Here is a 21,318-nt window from a genome sequence, read left to right as displayed (position 1 = left end):
TCTTAGAGTTGTCAGAGTATTGAGAGTTAATTGACTTGATCAGAGTTACACAGCCAGTATGTGTCAGAATTAATATTTGAACCCAGCTCTTCTTGGCTTCAAGGTCAGATAAGCCACAATATCATTTTGCTTTCTTCTGCAAATAATAGATGCTTAATAATTATTGTTGGATTTTTAAAAGTGAAAACAAAAGCATTATGTACTAAGAAAGTTTCCTCTTTTTTGGATTTCATATTTGATCTCAAAGAAGATGTATTATGGCAAGAAGGGAAGAATATTAAGTGACATACTATAGAAAATGATTTGTGAAGATGATATCAAATGGGGAAATTAGAACTGTGGTTCTCATATTTTTTTAAGTTCTTTATCTGCCCTGGGTTTCATGACTCCTGCTTTGGGAAACACTAAATTCAACTAACTATTGTAGTTGTTTACATATGATTGTAAATGTCTGACATATTAGAAGAGGCCTCAGAGACCATCTAACACAACCTCGTCATTATATTTTTATTAAAGTGGAGGCCCAGGGGGACTTGATCAAAGTTTAAAGGTTTTTCTTTGTGTGAAATACAGAATACTTCAGTGTAATGTAAACTTCTTGACAGAATGGAATATTTTGTTTTAGTCTTTGTAACACCTCTACTTAGATTATTTCCTTGCATATAGTCAGCAATTAATAATCATTTCTTGAATTTAATTGTTTTGAATGTAGTTCTATAAATTATTTTAAATCATATTATTATTTGATTTTCTTCATGTAATGGTAACGAAATTTAAAGATCCCTTTGTATTGCTAAGCTGAAAGGAGTTTAAGTACCTAGTTTCAAATTAAAACTCTGTTAAAGAAATGGAAGGTATGAGCCCCTATTGCTGAAGTAATAGGAAGGGGCTAAACATGGAGGAGCAATCTATATATAGGGAAAAACCCCAGCTAGGAAAGTCAGAAATTCTTGGGATGAGCACCTGAAGGCTGGGCTGCTGTTGCTAGACTGGAACTCCCATGGAGAAAGTGATTTTGATTTTGAGAATGGGAGAAAGTGATTTTGATTTTGAGAACTAAGCTGCTGAAGACTTCTGAGGGGCACCTGGAGCTGCTGAGGATTTCTGAGGACCAGATAGAGCTTCTGAGCCTGCTAAGGATTTCCGAGGACCAGCTGGAGCTGCTGAAGACTGAAGAAGCATGACTGTGGTGTTGGGATTCTATTAAAATGTTATTGTGGCTTTGTTCATATGTATGAATGTTCTTGTTGCTTTGTTAAGCCTTGTCTTGCCAGGAACAAAGACTGTTAAGACTGGACACTATGAGCTCCAATGTGGAGCAGGAACTGCACAGAGACCTGAACAAGGATCTGGGAGCTGTCTGCCTTTGAACTCAGGTGGCAGTTGGTTAGATTTGGGCAGGAGCTGGGACCATGGAAGAGGAGCCATGGAAGCTGAAAGCCTGCCCCAAGTCAAGATGAAAAGACCTCTCCATGGGCACTGAGTAGTGATGAAATTGTGATTTACTTGTGAGCAAGGGGTGGATGGCCTGTGTATTTTCCAGTTAAGAGGGTGCTGAGTAGTGACTGATGACTGAGTAGTGACTGATTTGTAACTTAGTGTGCCCCATGGGTGACCTTTTGTACTTTATGATTGAATGATTGAATTACTAAGTGATTGATTGACTAAATGATTGTACTTTGCTCAAAACTATGTGCCCACTTTGGTGAAAACTATGTGGCGATTTTAGTGATAAGTTGTTTAGTTATTATGTCATTGTGAATGCTGTGTTTTGATTTTCTGTGGTAAGTTATAACATTGTGAATGTCATACCTTGATTTTCTGTGAATGTTTTCCTCTGAATTGTTATTGAATAAATAGAATGTTCACTATACCATGTAATCAGAACCTTGAAAGCTGTTAGCAGCTGTACTCTGGAAAGCTGCTTGTCCTTGGCTTTACACTTGGTATTTAGAATATAATAGCAGAGAATGATTCTATTTGATAAGCTTATGAGAAGACATATTTAGTCAATCAACACTTCTAGGTAAAAGATGAATGAATTAGTGGCAGATGTTTATTTTATTTGTTTATTTACATAACAGTTTCTAAGTGATCTCATTGATGAATTAAAAAATTGATCATGCATATACATATACATATATACATACACATGTATATTTGCTTTTGTTCAGTTGTTTCAATCTGGTCTGACTCCTCATGACCCTATATGAGATTTTCTTGGCAAAGATACTGGAGTAGTTTGCCATTTCCTTCTGAAGCTAATTTTAAAGATAAGGAACTGAGGTAAGCAGGGAAAATGATTTTCCCAAGGTTACACAGCTAGTAAGTATCTTAGTCCAGATTTTAACTCCAGAAGATGAGTCTTTTTGACTCCAGAAGTGGCACTCTATCCAATGTGTCATTTACCTGCCCTGAAATTAAACAGTGCTATACCAAAACACAAAAAATAATTTTACAACCAACCTGTGATATAAAGGTAGGGAGGACTAAAATAAAAGGCAATTTTTACTATAGGAGAGTAGCAACAGAATGGAAAGTTGACATAGAAAGAATTGAATTGGATAAAAAGTGGTTGTAAACTAGATCCTAGAGGAGTTTCCAAACTTCCCAAAGGTAGTAGATTTTGAAGACAAGTCTAAACTATATTAATCAGCTTGGCATGTTAGTATAGAAACAAATCAGCTAGAGAAATAAAAATGGGTGAAGTAAAAATGGAAGTAGATAGGTGATAAGAGGGGAAAGAAGGAATTACATCATCTGAAATTAGAGTTAATCCAGATACATAGAAGAGAAATATTTTATATACAAACATTTGTATCACACATGCACATGCACATGTGTTTACATGCACACATTTAATTCTGTATACACGTACTTTGGAAATATATACATTGATAGATTATGTTTTTTAAAAGTACAACAACAATATGATGACCTAAGTTGAGTACATAAACCCTATGGCAAAAGTATATTTAAATTCTGAAGGGTATATATAATATTATTATAATTTCCTCTTCTCTGGGTTTGCTTGCTTCTTTCCCCAGGCTTAAAACAATGGTATGCCATATTAAAGCCTGGGAGGTCAGCGTCACAGAGTAGGGGGATAACATGGTTAAACCTTCATTCAGGATGATAATTTTGATGGTTGAGTGAAGGACAGACTAGAGTGAGGGAAAAAACTTGTGACAAATAAACAAACCAACAGAGTATTGTAGTAGTCAACATGTAAAGTGATGAGGACATGCACCAGAGCAGGGTAACGGTTTTAGGGGCATATATGAGAGATGTTATCAAGGTAACATTGACAGAATTTGGCAACTGATGGGATATGGAGAGTGAGAGAAAGTGAATTGTAAAGGATAATACCTAGGTTGTGAGCCTGAGTAAATAGAAGGATCATGAAAATCTTGACAGTAATAAGGAAGTTTGTAAGGGGGGAATGTTTGGGAAGAAATCTTATATAGTGAGTTCAGTTTTGGAAGTGCTGAGTTTAAAATATCTACAGTACATCTAGGTCAAGACATCTAATAGACAGCGATGAGAGAGTGGAGGTGAGCAAAGAGGTTAGAACTAGATAAGGAGATTTGAAAATCATCAGCATGGAAAGCAAATGCAGAAGAAGGCCCATACAGAGCCTTGGGGGTATACTCACACTTTCTCTCAAATATACTTCCACAATATCTCTTGCATGCCCCCTTTTCCCATTATCAAGTCCTTATGACCACTGTATATAAACTATTATACTTACTTTCTTACACGTTTTACTGTCTATACTCTTTAACTCCTCCAATACTTCTTATTAAAGCTATTTTTTTTCATGCCTGGACTTGGAAATGTAATTCTTCTGCTCAAAAATTTTCATTGGTTCTTATCTCCTCCAAAATATATTTATTGAGCAAAAGAGTGATGTGACAAATAAATCCAAATACATATAGAATTTTTTGCCTGATATTCAGGACTTAAAACCACCTTGCCCTGTTATCATTCTTGCTTTATCTCAATACTGCTATGGTCCAGTCAAACTAGACAACTCTCAGGCTCCTGAATACACACAATACATTTATGCCCCCTGTTACTTTGCTCATATTGTTCTATTTGCTTGGAATTTTCTCCTCAGTATTTGACTTTTGAAATTCTACCTATCCCTTAGAGCCAATTACAAACCTCACTTCCTCCAGGTTATTGATAACCCTACATTTAGAACTCACATAGCAGACTACTTTGTAACTCTAATCGACATCACAAAATACTGTGCATTCTAGCTATTTGTGAACTGAAAGTTCCTTCTATCTCCATCAGTACATAACAGTGCATTATACACAACAAGCAATTAATAGATGTTATTTATTGCTGTATTTTTTATTTCTTTTAATCTTTATATCCTCTCATGCAGTTAGGTAAGTTTCAGTAAATGTAGGGATTGGTATAAGTTTCTCTTTCATTGATATAAAGCAACTTTCAGGGAGAGATAACAAACGTAAAGAACAATAAGGTCTGGCAATGCATCACTTTTATACATTAATTCCTATTGATACCTTATAGAAACTGTTTCAAGGTGCAAGGACTTAATAAGTTTAGAATCCATGTGCTTCCCAGAAACCACTTAGCTTCCCAGTATTTTGATTAAGAATTAAAGATATCCCAGCAATGATTTCTAAATACTACTGCCAGGCTCCACTAGCAAAATGAAAACCTTTTAAAAATAGTGTTGCTACTGCAAGGCCATTAAGAATTTATGCTCAGTAGTAAATCAGATTTCAGAATCAGAGAAAGGTCATATATACTGCCTAGGAGGAAAGGTAATTCATTTAAATAGAAGATTCAAATTAGAATCATAACAAAGCCATAGAATCATAAAATGTTAGAGTTGGAAGGGCCCATAGAGATTATCCAGTTCATCCCCATCATTCTACAGAGAAGGAAACTGAGCTCAGAAAGAAGTGACCTCCTCAAGGTTATACAGAAAATGAATGGCAGAGCAAAGACTCAAATTCAGACATCTTTGCTGATCTAGCTATTTTCCACTATAAGTTTGGGATGTTCAGGGAGGGCTAGTACCTCTGGTGTGAGGGTTTACCAAGTCATTTTCAGAGCTGCTCATTCACCTTTGGTGTCCACCTGTCACCTGACTCTCACCTCTGGCTGCAAGAAGTTGTAGCTTTCACAGCAGCCACATCCTGGTAAAGCCATCTCAACAAATGGGCTAAACCAGGTCGAAGGTAACTAACTGGCTTCAAATTTTATATTGTGAAGTTAGGGGAATGTCTACCTAAAGCATGTGAAGACTACTCTCAGTGTAATGAGTGGATGAGAACAAGCTGTTCCAACAGCCATGAAGGCAGCTATAGCAGGCACTGTGGAGTTCTAAGAGCTTGGTCAGATATTGAGGATGTCAGTCATCCACTGTATCCCAGGCCATTGCCAACCATCTTAACTTTTGTCTTGCCATTGAACTTCAATGACTCTGGAAGACAGTGAGGTTCACAACTTAGTGTAACTTGCATCTACCTCACTTAAATCCAATTCAAGACATCACCTATCATGATGTCATTGGTCTTTTTTGAAAATGAAGGACAAACAACAACATAAATTATAGTAACAATAACAAAGTTGTTTTTAACCCATTTCAATTTGATAAATAAATCTTGTAATTCTATAGCTTATATGATTTGAATATAAGAGAATTCCATAAGTTGTTTGCTAGTCAATATCAAAAACCATTTATTAATGTTCTAATAATTTCATTGTGCTAGTCTATTTTCAACTTAGTTGTAAGCTCCTTAGGAAGAGTGAGCATATTTTCTATTTTTTGTTTTCCTCTCAGCATTTTCCATCGTGCTAGAAACAGGCTAATTGGTTGATTTTTTGAATATTTGAATATGAATTTCATTAAAAAATACAAAAGAGAAGAAAAAGCAATAATAGTCAAAAGAAGGAAGATGGGGACAGTTAAAATAAAAATTACTGTTTTCAGGTATTAACTTTGATTGTCCCAAGTATATCTATACAAGGATTGAGATTTATTCAGTTACTTTGTATTACTTTAGTGATATGACTGACATTTCCAAAATTCATTAATATTATAATAAACAGTTTTAGAATATATGCTAACTGTATGTTTTCCCTTTTGTTTTAGTTTGTTCCCAGTATTCTCGAGGAGTTTTTGCCATTTTTGGACTCTATGATAAGAGGTCAGTACATACTTTGACCTCATTCTGCAGCGCCTTACACATCTCCCTCATCACACCAAGTTTCCCTACTGAGGGGGAAAGTCAGTTTGTGCTGCAACTGAGACCTTCTCTCCGAGGAGCACTCTTGAGTTTGTTGGATCACTATGAATGGAACTGTTTTGTTTTCCTGTACGACACAGATAGGGGTAAGTTTTAATCCAGTTTCTTTATCAGCAGAATTCTAAATGTCAAACTGAAAGGGCATTTCTGTTTCTCTGGGCTCCCTGTATCATGGTTGAACAAAAGGCCTTGAAACCTTTGAAGGATTGAAAGCAGCCCTTCATAAAATGCTTTCCATTTGTTTTTATTTTTTTGTTTGTTTATTTGTTTTAAATTGTATTTGACCAATTTCTTCTTTATCATAGGGATAGATTTTAGGTGAACATACTTCAAATTCAGTCTATCTTTTCTACCTTTAATAGACTTAAGATAACTCTGAAAATATTTCTATTTACTCGTGAGATGACATTTTTCATATAGTCACTAAAAATGTTTTTCTCCAAATTTAGTACAGTGATTTTCTTCTGAATCTGAAACATATTGAAAAGATGTAAGTACAGTATATAGCAGTAAGTTTGAAATATAACAGCTGCACTTGAGTAATTGAAAGGTCATGCCAATGACAGAGGAGATTGGAGGGTGAGTCTCCTGTATTTTTGCCATCTTATGTTTTATCTTTACTTTGCAGGTAGTAGAGATTAGTGATTCTACCTGCTCTACATTCTGGAAAATATAGCCAAAAGTCACTAGTGTTACAATGATAGAGAAGATAATGTTCTGCATTTGATATATTTGCCTTTCCCAATTTAATCTATAACTTAATTAGTCCCTAAATTTTCATATTCCTCTTCATTCTGTTTTTAATCTCATGACTAAAAATAAATAGTGCTGAAATAATAGGATCATGGTGTAGATGTTAGTGTAATCCACGATGAACAACACACATTCACTTAAGGTTGATTTTTCTTTAAAGTATATTCATCTTAACATGTAGCTGGAGTTAGAAAGAGGGAGTTCAGAATTAAAATTGAAACACAAAACATCTTGAGAATATTCCTCGGATAACCATCACTTCAATTAGCAAATAAGCATAACACATTACCAAATAAATAAGCTTAAAGATAAGCACTTCCTTTAAAAATGAAAACAATATTCTCTATGTTTAAGACAATTTTTCAGGATAAAAAAAACGTTTATACTATTTCATCCTTAATTAAAATTCATGTGCTTAGTTAGATAGCAACGACATGGCCCAGTAGACAATGTCATACAAAGGGTGGGCTTCACACATAATTTAGAACACCCTGCATAGTCAGTTATCCTTCCAAGCTTCACAATGTTATAATCAGCAGCAAGTCTCATATAGAAATATGGGGACATGTTATGGGAGACATCTTCATTTCTTAAAAATCTAAATTTCTTATTAAGCATTCCATGCTACAGAACTGTGCAATTTTGTTCATTTCTGTCTACTTTGATAAGTGTGCTTCAGGTTAACTAGTGTATTATATTAAAGAAAATTACTCATGCATCAATAAAAAAATAGACTTTCTTATTTAAGTTCAGTTCTTGTATTTTTCACAAAAAGGCATGATAATAGTATGTTCTTCTGGCCTCATATAAGTATCTGAGTGACCTATTTCTTAATTTTTATCTAGTTCATTCCTTCAACAAATATCTATTTATTTATATCATGATAAATAATAATGATTCCAGATGAGGGGATCTCTCATTTGGTGACTTCATCAGTTTCCATGGGTTCATTTATTATCTCTAGGCAGGTAACTCCCTTTATCTCTTATGTAGACCTTAGCATTATAAAATTGCAGTTTGAGCCATAAATTAATTTCTAAGGTCAACAGCTTTCTTCAAAATAAGCCATTTAAAAATAGTATTCAGCTTCATTACTTATAAAACTTTAGAATATTCTAATATTTAAATGGGTCTTTGATTTCATCAATGTGAAAATTTCCTCCACTTTAGCAGATTCTAATCCATTCTTGCTTCCCTATCCTTTTTGTTTATATCATCCCATAAGTTCACCAGAAGAGATACAGAGGTCTTCCTCAGTCTCCTTAATATCACAATAATACCAATGGGGAAAACAGATTGTCCGTTGGTAATTTCTATTCTTGTCACGTGAAATTCCTCTTTTTTGATCTTGCATTTCTTCAATGATTTTTTAAAATCTGGTTCTTCTTTGTTAGTTGTGCTTTATGTATTATGTGTTGGGTTCTATTCACATACCTACCCTGTGCTTCTCTTTTTTTTTTTGAGGGCAATTGGGGTTAAGTAACTTGCCCAAGGTTACACGGCTAGTATTTTTGTGTGGGTATTAAGTGTCTGAGGCTGGAACCGAACTCAGGTCCTCCTGACTCCGGAGCCGATGCTCTACTCACTGCGCCACCTAGCCTCCCCTACCCTCTGCTTCTCAGTTGCCCTGAGTGAGTCTCACTTTTAATTTTTTTAGCAATTGGAGTCTTTCATAACTTGTAGCCATACAACACCACCAGTATATATAAAGAAGGTTTTTTTAAACCCAATTCTATTCAATGCATAAAGATGAATATTTAAAATTTTATGTCTGCTTCAGTATAGTAGTACATCTCAATTTAAAGTGAAATTTCTAGTCTTTTCTTCAGTCATATGCTGTCAGGTGAGGAAAACTACTTTCTAAATCTACTTTTCTATATAAACTTGGGAAGAATATTAGCTCTTTGGGGACTGTGGTGTATGTAACTCAATGGTTACATATTATTAATATATATTAAATATATAATTAAACATTATATATGATATGTAACACAAAATACATTTAATGTATATGGTTAATAGAGGTGGTGTTAGGTACTTAGGAGAGACTTGGCCTCAGAGTCAAGAAGACTTGGGTTTGAATCCTATTTTTTATATATTAGTTATGTAATTATGGGCAAGTAAATTTATCTCTCAGTGCCTTAGGAAACTTTCTAAGACTCTAAGTTACATAAGAGTTACTAAACTGCATTGATAGAGAAAATATCCTCACCAGGCATTTCCTTCACCCATGGAAAACATGGGTAAAGGACAGAGATAAAACAACATTTGAAAAACAATGGAAATATGCAATAATGGTTTGTAAGGGTTGATTTAGCACCTGAATTTCGAAATTCAATTTGAATGAAACTGTTCTGTATCAATCAATCAATCAATAAACATTTATTAAGCATGTACTATGCACCATATATTGGTTGTTTTAATATAAAAAATATTTTGAAGATGGATACAGTTTTTGTCTATAATTAAGGTGTGTTTTAAAGATACTGTTTAAAATATTTGGTTTTCTAATAACACGAAATTAATGCTTTTGAAATGTAATCAGGATTGCCCCTATTCTCCTCCCTGCCCTGACTATCTCAAGAATTAGTCATTGAATTTAACCATGCACTGTCTGCCCTGTCAGTTTGGACTTGAAAGATAGGTAAATTATATACCTATTTTCTTTCTGCATGAAATTGTATATTTATGAGTTGTGTGTATCTCTAACTATTCCCATAGTTGCCAATACAAAGGGTGAAGTTAGGATCTGAGGAGCTATGAACCTGTTGATTTTAATATTCTGGAGAGCTGTGTTGACATTTTTCAAATATATGACATAAGTTTTACGATGTTGACCTTATACCCAAGATAAGAACTGTTTTGCATTTATTATATTCCATATTGTTATTTTCCTGGCACTTCAATTTTTAATATGCTTTAATGCTTGATAGGCTAATGATAATCTTGGAGAGGTTATATTCAATTTTTTTCTATAGCATTTCAACAAATATTATAAAGTGATATATTAACAGTGCCAAATAATGTGTGTAATTCCAGTGATGTGAGATTTTTGCTTTGTCTTGAAGCATGATCTGTTTCTGTTAAGGGCACAGAAGTTCCTGAATGACAGAAGTGGCATATTTCAGAGTAGATTCTTGTCCCCTAAGTGATGACATTATATTTTAAATGTACACTACCAAATTAGAAATTTTTTAAACATATAGCCAGTATTTGAAGTTGTATAGATAAAGAGGGTACAGTTTTGAGTTTTGTTTTGTTTTTGATAAATTTGCCTTCATTGACCTTTTCTGAGTCCATGTAAATCTATTCAGAGAGTCTTTCCTTTCTTTCTGTCCTTATATTCTATTATTTTCCCATGTTTCTTTTCCCCTTATTCTTCAATTTATCTTTTTTTTCTAGAGTAATTCAAGGTAAACCTTTACTTCACAGTTTTGCTATCAGCCTGCAGTGTGAAGGAGATATGGTCAGTATTGACAGTCATAATAAGAACCATTTCTTTTCTTCTTTTCTACCACCTTTGTAATGTAATTTTGAATATTAGAGTTATAGCATTCTACTCCATCCTATATATCAGTCCTTTATAGATAAACTTTATCAACACTCATCTAGACATGGCTTAATTACACAAGTAGTATGGTTATCTGATCACCTCATTAGACATTTCATACCATTTATGGACCTTTTCAGTTAATAAAAAACAATGTTTCTTATGTTTAGCCTAAATCTGCCTTCATGTAAGTGACCCCATAAGCCACATAATTCTATTTCTTCCCTCTGGAGTTACCCAGAAACAGTTTCAATAATCTTTCACAATATAACCCTTCCCATATTTGAAAACAGGGATCTTATCAGGCGTTCCCTATTTCTGCTCTTTCTCCAGGTTAAATATCTCCTTTCTTCATGTGGTCTTCATATGACAAAATTTTCCATCTCAGAATCTTTCTCATACTTTTTTGAAAGGGTTCTAGCTTGTCAATGGACATCTTACAAAGTCAGTCCCAAAACTAAGTCCCAAACCTCCAGGTGTAAGAGAATGAGGCAATTCCCTATCTTGTTCTGTGTTCACCCATTATCTTTAAACAATCTAAGATTACATTATCTTTTTTGGCATTCACATCACATTTAAACACCTACTGAACTAGTTGTCAATGAAAACTCCCAGGACTTCTTCAAATGAATTTCAATTAAGCCAGATATCTGATATCCTGTACTCCTTCACTTCATTTAAAAAATAAAACTAGTGGCAAAGCATCACAGTTGTCATCATTAAATCTCACCTTGTCAAATTCAGTCAATTATCTCAACATATCTATATCTGTCTTAATGCTGATTCTTGTAACACTTATATTCACTATTCTGTTCAGCTTTATATCATTCAAAATTTGAAAATATATATATATATTTTCTTGAAATTAATCCAAACCATTGATAAAAATGTTTACCAGAACTGGATCAAAAATAAATTTTTGTAATTCATCATTAGAAACCCATCCTTCTGATACCTTCATGTAGTTATAGATCCATTAGTCAAGAGTTTGGGTTATGATAGTTCAGATAGGCAATAATCCAACTCAACATATGATCATTCATCACACATTTGTCCATCTTTTCAATAAAAATACCAAAAGTGAATTTGTTAACTACTTTATTAAAATTCAGATAAAATATATATATATATATATAGCATTCTCCTGATCTACTAGTCCAGTAACCATGTGAAGAAAAACAATCTTAGTTAGTCTGTCTTTACTTGTCTTCCTAAGTATGCATCTATAATACCTCTAACCCATTCTATAATGTGTGGAACATCTATATTGTCTAAATATATCTCCCCCCTTCCTAATACATGTTCTGTACAAAGCAGGCACTAAATAAATGCTTTTAAAATGAATGAATTTTGTGGAATGAATTAATTTTTTTGAGGCTAGTCATCAAGCTCACTGGTCTACATTTAACAGAATCCAACTTTTTCTTCCTTTTTGAAAATATAAATATTTGCCCATCTCATTTTTTTCTAATGATACTCTAAAAATTTGAGCTAATTGTAGTTATAACTGACTATAGGCAGTGAGGAAGCCACAAGATCATCCAAAAAGTCTTATTAAATATCAAGCCCTGAGCTAAGCTAAGCAACAACATATTAAAGTTACAAGTATTATTAATGTTCCTCCTACCACACACATAAAAATCTCTAACCATCATAAGTTTGAGTTAATCAGAATATTGATTTATTATGGCAATTCATTAAATTTGAATCGTTATTCCTTAATACATTTATATATTCTTCCTGAAAAACTCAAACTTTGCCTGGGCTGTACCTTTAAGTTTATGGAATGTTCTATTTTGATCTCCACTTCAGTTAACTTTACTGTGATAATTATACTTCCAGAGGTATCCATACCATCTTCAAGGGTTGATTCTGTCTTTAAATTCTCATCCTTTGGTAGGCTTCCATGACTGATTGTATTACATAGGAATTTTACTTTCTGATATTCCTATTCAAACACTTCCCACTTAAAAGCCTTATCTATATTTTTTGTGTCAAGGTAGAGATCACCTTAGAGAGCCTATGAAGAATTTTAGATCTCTTCCATTTTAATTCCTCATAGAGATTATTCAAAATGATATGGGGAGAATTTTTTGAAAACATTCTATCCTGCTTGAACCATCTTTCATTTTAAAGTCTTGGAATCATACATGTAATTTCCCTAAACTTGGAACTTAATATCTAAAATAAATGTGTGTCAGGGTGGCTAGGTGGCACAGTGAATAGAGCACCAACCCTGGAATCAGGAAGACCTGAGTTCAAATCCGGCCTCAGACACTTGACACACTTACTAGTCATGTAATTTTGGGCAACCTATTTGGCCTCCAAAAAGAAAAAAAAAAACAAATAAAATAAATGTGTGACTTTTTCCATCTTCTTGTCCTATCATGAACACTGGAATAATATGATCACTCTCTCTATCAAAGTTCCTATTATTCCAACTTCATCAGTAGATTCTTCCTTTTTAATTAGAATCAAATAGCAATTGTCTTTATTTCTTCTGAAGTGAGAAATAAAATTGTCGGAAAGAAAAGTTAAAATTGGGTCAGATGATCTTTTAGCAGAACAATAATTTCAGCAAATGACCAGCTTACTTCCATGATGGCTATATCTTGCTTTCAGTGCCACATTTGTAATGTGTTTTGTAGAAGAGCAGCTTTTATGTCCTACTGTAGACCATCTATCCATGGTATACTCCCAGGAAAATATCACTTTCATTTATTTCAATACAATATAGTCAAATATCCACCTTTCTTCAAGTTTGTGAATTTCCATATGTGTGTTCATGTTCTTGGCATGTATCAAATTCCTTCCCTCAACATACATGCTATGTATGCCCTTTCATAATGTCTGTTTCTTTTAAACAAAGTTCTACACTTAATTGCTGGCTTCTAATCATGAGTGCTGTTCCACAAAAGTGTGGAGGAAGGAACAAGTAATCAATAATGTCTTGAAAGGAAAGCTTGAGAAGAAAAGAAGAGCCAACCCATCATAATCTAACCCTAGTCAGTAAATCATTTGGAGCAAAGTAGGAACTTAATAAGTGTTATTTGATTGAATCATCTTTTCCTCCTTTAAATATTCTCTCTCAGTGATAATAAGTGGGTAGAATGACACAAAATTCACAGAAATTCCTTGATTCAGTTTAATGTGAGATCAAGAATTCATATAATCCAAAAATAATGAAATTTTCTTTTCTTTTCTGCTAATCATTTTTCAACAACTTTCCAAAGCAATTAATTTTTAAATTCCTTATCCCTGCATGCATATTTATAGTCTGAAAAATATATTTCCTTTCTAAAAGGATATATTTCAAAAATTATATGCCTTTCTTCACAAAAATTTTGTTCTTTTTAATAAGAGTAGAATATAATACATGAATAATCTGACTTCAGAATTGTAACTGAAATGTTTATCATAGAAAACCTGGATATTTCAGACTTAATATTTGTATAATAGTTACTCAAAATAAAAAAAGGATTTCTTACTTCTCTTAAAGATATTTCATATCCAGTGTTAGATAGCTTCATGATGGCCAAGATCACTACAGCAGAATCTGTCACTTGGACAAAGTAAGAGTAACTTTCAAAATTCTAACCTTATGTTTTCAGTTATGAAGTATTACTATCATATGCATAATAATGCAAAAACTCAATTATAATTGCTCTAATTTAATATTACATAGGCAGAAGCAACATTCTTCACTTAATGTTTTTCATCAGTAATAAACAAAAAACATATTATTTGGAAAGTTACAGTTGTTATGTTTAAATAAAGAAACCAATACACCAAGAGGCAAGAGAAGAATTTGGAAGTAACACATTAGATGCAGTTACATAATCATCACATGATCAATTTAATGATATGTCTTTCCTGACAACATCATTTTCTTTGAAGTAAGAAGAAATGTATGTAGAGACTGAGAGGACAAAATATTAGTATCGTGGTAAAGGAAAAAAAGGCAAAAACAAAACAAACCCAAAATAATGCCATTTGTCAATAAATTTGCTATCATCTATGACAATTTAAAGACCTCATATGGTATTCTTCCCCTGATCCATCAAAATTTTCCACTCTTTCTCATTACCTCTCCTATTCCATCATTTTACTTTCCTTTTCTATACTATGTCCAACTATATTAAATTAAGGGAAACATAAGCTTTATATATATATATGTATGTATGTATAATATACTTATGTGTGTGAATAAATGCAGGCAGAATATATATGAGTATATGTACACAAATGTGTGTGTTTTTATGAATATATGCATATCAACACATTTTGTTTATGCAAAATATTAAGTTCCTTCTATGTGCAGGATACATTACTGAGAAATATAATGTAAGTACTTTAGTAGAATATAAGTACCTTGAAGACATGGTTTATTTTATTTTTGTTCTGTTTGATGGAATTTTATAAGTAGTATCATTTAACCTAACAGCTAAGAAAAGAAGCAAGGTTCCAAAAAATTTGAAATGAGGCCCAAGATTAGCCCCAAAATGTTTGAACCATCCCAGAATTTCACTTGATGTATTTCAACTCACTCAAAATTTTAAGTGCCTACTACATGTGAGGCAATATAAAAAGTTGAGGTAAAACCTACCCTTATGAAGGGGACAGCATTCTAGAATGTTAAAATATACACAAAATATCTACAACATAAAATAATGCATGATCAGTAAATTAGAAAGGTCCAAAGTGGCATATGAAGTTTGAGGAAAGAAAGAATTATCATTATAGAGCTTTATCTGTAGAAATTCTATAGATGGATAGTCAGTTGGAACTGAATAGGAAAAAAATGATCAGGTTGGATTTCCATGCTTTCAGTAATCCCAGACTCCTTGATACTTCAAAGCCCTTCTCTTTTAATGGTAATATGCTCCTCATAATGCAATATGACTATTTATCAAAGAATGTAACCACCAGAAGAATCAAAATCTTTGATGACTCTCAAGATCAATGGGATGAGATATGATGGACAGAAGGTTATAGTCAGTTACTAATGGGGACTTCAATTCAAGAGGCTTAAAGTACATTATTAAGGGTCTATATAAGGAAAGGAACATGGGTGGTCATATTTTTCAATGAAGGTTAATAGATGGACACCACATCCAAAATCTTGGTAACCCAAACATATTTTAAAAATCCACTTAGAATATTGGGTCAAACTTCTAAATAGGATGGATAGAACACCATGAATAAGAATCACATAGGATTAGAAGACTTACATGGATTATTTCCTCATACTACTGAATCTTGTATCTTTTGAATTATCAAAGTAAATGTTATTGATTGGGGAAAAGAAGCTTTTGGGAAAAAAATTTGGGAGTCATAATACCGGAATACCAAGCCTAGAGCTATTAAATTATTTATCTGTGTGATTCTGCACATATCATTTGCCCTCTCTGAATACCAATTTCCATCCCTGTAAAATGGGGGTATTAGACTAGATGATTTCTATGGTCTTTTATAGCTCTAAATCTTGTGGTTCTTTTATGCTTTTTCAAAAACATTTATATCAGTGTCCAGTTCTATGCTCCATGGGATATAATCTAAAGCAATAGCATATAGTATTAGTATGTCATAGAGTCATATATGGGGGAGCAGGAATGGACATGAGTTCCAAGAGACAGTTAAGATTATACTGGAAGGTAGCAGCAGAATTACAGATTCCTTTGGATGTTTCTCAATATTTTTGTTGTGCTCTAGTCCATAGTGAAAGGGGGATATTTAATGGTATAGTGTACCTAGGATCATAGACAAATGATAATGCTTTACAAGACTTTCAACAGAGCAATTATTGACACTCCGATATTTTTTTTTGCTTGGGCCAGTTTTAAAATTCCTATGAGATACCTGGAACATTACTGGAAAAATAGATTTTGTGGTGGTAAGGAAATGACCCACTGAACTGATGGAAAAATACTAGCATGATATTAGTGGTTACATAAAAGATTTATTATATAGTTAGTACTTTTTAAAGTTTAAGGTTTTGTTGTTTATTTGTAAAGATGCCAGGTAAAAATCACAAAAATCTGTAAACTTTTAGTAGATAAGAACCACACAGATCAACTTCTCAGCACCTTTCTGTCTTTTTTTTAAATTGGAGGCCACTGAAAGCTTCACTGAGGTAGATTATTCCACAGACATTTTTAATCTTTTTCTACCCATAGCATATCCCCAGGGATTCAGTATCACAGAATGCTTTATATGAAGGCATGTCGCCCACACAAAGCTAAGGGAAACCCATTCATTTATTCTGTATTAATCCTGAGCAGGTATGATAGAAAAATACATTTATGCCAGCTCTGATTTGAGACAGATTTGAACACTGATTTAGATACAAAAGATTTTTTTTCACTACTAATCCCTTAAATTTTTTCAAACACATTGATAAAAATACTCTAGAAAAACCAATGAGAAAATAAACTCCTACAGCTTTACATCAAATCTTTCAGTTACATCACTCACATAATGACATCAAAATAAACCAAACAATACATGGTTATGACAGTACTAATGCTGTCAATTTTATATTCTATTTTGAAATAAAAACAGAAAATGTTTGCTCTGCATAGGACTGTAGCTGTTAGCATTGGTTAGTCTTAGTCGCTTTTTTTCTCAGACCAAGAAACTGAGTTCCAGAGAGTTAAAAGCACTTCCTAAGATCACAGAGGCATTCGTGGAAGAGACCAACTACCAATAAAGGTCTCCTTGACTAGTAATGCACTCTTTACACTATCATTTTTATGTCTATTTAGTTTTATTTTGTTTTTTCATTTTTTAAAATTCTGAACTTACACATCAGGTAGCATTTCCATATACATTGTAGGACAAGAGAAGGTTGTAAGTAAAAAATAATGATAATGATAATCTTATTATTGATAATGGCTAGTGTGTGTGTATCACTTTAAAGTTGACAAAGAACTTTGTACATGCTATCTCATTCTATCCTCACAAAAACTCTATAAGGTGAATGCTATAATTACCCCCATTTAAAGTGGAGGAATCTAAGCCTGAAAGAGGTTAAATATTTTGCCCAGTGTTACACAACTAGTAATTGTTTAAGAAAGGATTTAAATTCAGTTCATTCTGACTGCAAGTCCTGCATATAACTGCATATAGTTATTAGAGAGAACATGTTTTTTTTTCCTCTGAAGCATATCCTTACTCCAACATGTAACTTTCAAAGCTGTCCTTATTTGTGACTTTTTTTATTATTTTTCTCTATTCTCTTCTGTTGCTCTGTTCTCTTTTTTTTCCCAAAGAGATAATGGCAGTGGGGGGAAGCTGAAGCCAGGTTACCTAAGGAGAGGCAAACCAGCCCAGGTCAGAAACTCAATTTCACTCAGAAACTGAACAGGTCACAGTTCCTTTGGGATCATAATGGGGCCATGCCTAAGAGTATCCCCTGCACTTCCAATTTGTAAAAGAGGGAGACTCAATTTTAAAACACATACATGTCTGTACATATGTATACACAGTTAAGAAAAAAAATTCCTACATTAAGAAAAAAAATTCTTACATTCAAAAATGTAAGTCTCGTTATCCAATTTAATTCCTTCTCTCTTTGTCAGCATAGTCTTCTGTGTCTTAATAACAAAGGTAAGATGGCTCTGTTTTGTGAAATTATTGGTTGAACACACTTATTATACTTAAGCACAGTGTTTTGAAATTAATTTACATTCTGATTTTTCTCCCTGAAAATGATTGTGCTTGGATATAAACACACAAATATATATCGTATAAATAAATTAATTTTGCTAAGGGAACTGTAACAAGAGTTAAAACTTAAAGGATTCTAAAGGGAAATCCAAGTGAATGGGTTGTGTGTCATCTAGAAAGTTTATTATGTGTATTAAAAAGGCACAACTACCTGCATTACAGTCATGGATTAAAGGAAAACTATGTTTTCCCACAATCCCTTTTAAAAACAATTTAATAATCTCCACCCAAAAGTTTGGGACAATTTGTTATTTAACTTTTAATTTTCTAAATAAATAAAGGAATAGGTAGATTTTTAACCCTTATTTCACAATACAGAATAACCTCTTGGCACAGTTGTAAGTTAGTTGTGATAAGCTTTTTATTTATTCTTCCTGCTACAAGACCCTTCCACAAAAATGAAAAAGAAATAAAATTATTACAAATCCCACATTGGCACTCATTAACTGTTGGAAAGCTTGCCACTATTGTTAACCACTTAATCTCATTAAATATTTTAAAGCTTAAAGAAAAATAAAATGTTACCTAATCACCAGGACCTACCTTCCCCTAAGCTCAATTTTGCAGTTGCAATTTGTTCCACCCCACTGGAATTTCCCACAAAATACAAATGAATCTTTTTGTAAAGAGCTGTTATAATTTGTATGATTGTTGTACATTTGCTTTCACTAATGGACAAAGGAAAAACAAACTGAGAAATGGTATGGGAAGTGAGAAAGAAAATAGGCATCCATAAAGAATATAAACACAACAAATTTATATACACATACAAGTCATAAAAACAATATATGCATCTATGACATCAACCCTCTATGGTAAAGGCCTGTGCTTGCTACTATAAATTCCTAAACTGTCATATTCCATTTTAGTTGCTTTGGGATTCAGAGATTTTCATAAGAGATAGTCTAGCCAGGCATCCTAGCATATGAAAAGTAGTATGACTATTATAGTATCCAATTTAACTCATTTAAGGGAAGGCACAAGGCATGCGAGACATCCAAGAACATGAGGTAGGTGATAGGAAATAGGTAAAAAAAAAAAAAGGAAGCATTCCAAGGGGGGAGGGGAGAATACACTGTCTCAGTATGCAGATGGGCACTGTGACAGGATCTTCAGGCTGCAGCTAGAGGACGAATTAGACTGATCATCCTGTAAAAGCTACCTTCTAGATATGCCACATTCAGATTAACCCAAGCTCTGGTAAATCCCAGTTTGATAATGTGAATGCTTTGGTTTTTTTTCCTTCACACATTAGGGAAATTCAACATCCTAGGGCAACCCACACATCAGAACAACACTAAGTTGTGTGGGGACCACTGTTATCTAGGAAAGGGCAGAGTTTCTAATAGCCACATGGGAAAGGCAGAGATGACCCCCTTGCCAGTCAGTCATGGGGCATGGAAATTTCTAGGAATAGAAGATTCCAGAAAAGTAAAGTGTCAGGCAGTAAAAGGAAGAACATCTAGAGTAGAAGGACTTTATCTAACATCATCCATCTGGATCTCAAAGAAACCCAAAACCTTGGTAACTTCACACCTCTACCCATAATTCTTCAGTGCTGCTAGTTTTAAGACTAATGTTCTCTTTTCAGAATTGCTAATAGCCATATATATTGTGTCTATATGCTCAGATTATAGATTTAGAGCTAGAAGCAACCTTAGAAACAACTGAGCCCCCCTCCCTTTTCATAGAAAAGCATAAAGAGTGTGTGACTTGCCCAGGGTATAAAATGTGTAAGTTTCTGAGGTAGAATTTGAACCCAGTCCCTCCTGATCTCAATTCCAATTCTCAAATCTATTACACCATGTTTCCTTTCTAGGTTTTTTTAATTGGATATTATACCAGATGACTTTGTTACTAGTGCATTATTCGTAGTAACCATAGTTTTTAAAGTCTCCAGTCTAATTCCTTTATTACCACAAGAAGATGATATAATTTTATTATATGAAGATGGTAGTCTGGGGGAAGAAATAACCTTTCTTTTATGGATCTAGCTTTTCTTATAGCAGGTTGTCTCTATTTTAGATATGTCCCCTCCTAACACCTGGCACTGCCCACCTACCCTTTGCCTAAATCTGTTAAAGGTGAAAATTTCAAAGCTGGGAAGTAGAGACTTGGCTGGCCAATTCCTAATGTTCTACCTGCCTATAGCATGTGATTGGTAACCAAAGAGCTTTCCATCAAACTTGGTTTAGCTACATTTTTGTATTTTCTTGATCACAGTACTCTGGAGATACCTCTACTTTGCAGTCCTCTTATCTGACTGGTGAGTCCCTGACCTCAACCACAATTTTGTCAGGTTCCCAGGCCATGCATATTCATTTCACTCTCAGTTCCATTCCTGGCTGTATAGGATTTTTCACCTACTTTTCTAGCATCCTTGCCCCCATGTAGGTACCCTTTCCCCCCTCCTCTTTCTAGCTTATTTTTAAGCGTTGTCTTCTCCATTAAAATGGGGGTGATAAAAATAATTTTTTTTAGAAAATGGAGATCCCACTCTTCCTTCTAGAGGTGGAATTATATTTTTTTGCTTGTATTTTTATCCCCAATGCTTAGCACCGACCCAGAGTTTTTAAAGTCTCCAGTCTAATTCCTTTATTACCACAAGAAGATGATATAATTTTATTATATGAAGATGGTAGTCTGGGGGAAGAAATAACTTTTCTTTTATGGATCTAGCTTTTCTTATAGCAGGTTGTCTCTACTTTAGATATGTCCCCTCCTAACAGCTGGCCCTGCCCACCTACCCTTTAGTGATGACCCATAAGTGATGCTTAATGAATGTTCTATCTTTCTAACTCATATAAGAAACAGAATAAAATCAGTATGACTCAGATATGCTTCACCCTCTTAGGTAAAATAGACTATTGCCACTACTTATTGATTGCTGACACTTGAGCAAGCTGTAGAATAGGTAGGTTATTAGATGTTGATTCTCTTCTCCTCCCTTCTCTACAGACCATTAAAAATGCTGACAATCTGAGGCCCTCTTTC

The 21,318-nt window shown here is 33.7% G+C and overlaps 1 protein-coding gene across 7 annotated transcripts in view; it reads left to right on the top strand.

Annotated features, from left to right (window-relative positions):
• GRIA4 (glutamate ionotropic receptor AMPA type subunit 4) overlaps positions 1 to 21,318 on the top strand; it is a 484,847-nt gene that overhangs the window by 181,622 nt on the left and 281,907 nt on the right. For all 7 annotated transcript variants that reach the window (XM_069079653.1, XM_069079654.1, XM_069079659.1 and 4 more), the window contains one exon: positions 6,140 to 6,379. In XM_069079653.1, the coding sequence (XP_068935754.1) occupies positions 6,140 to 6,379 (240 nt within the window). The remainder of the gene's footprint in view (positions 1 to 6,139; positions 6,380 to 21,318) is intronic.

This window comes from Petaurus breviceps, unplaced genomic scaffold, assembly GCF_028583685.1.
Source record: "Petaurus breviceps papuanus isolate PSGF00001 unplaced genomic scaffold, PetGlider_PUasm1.0 91133, whole genome shotgun sequence".
NCBI lineage: Eukaryota > Metazoa > Chordata > Mammalia > Diprotodontia > Petauridae > Petaurus > Petaurus breviceps.
This window is presented reverse-complemented; position numbering and strand designations above follow the sequence as displayed.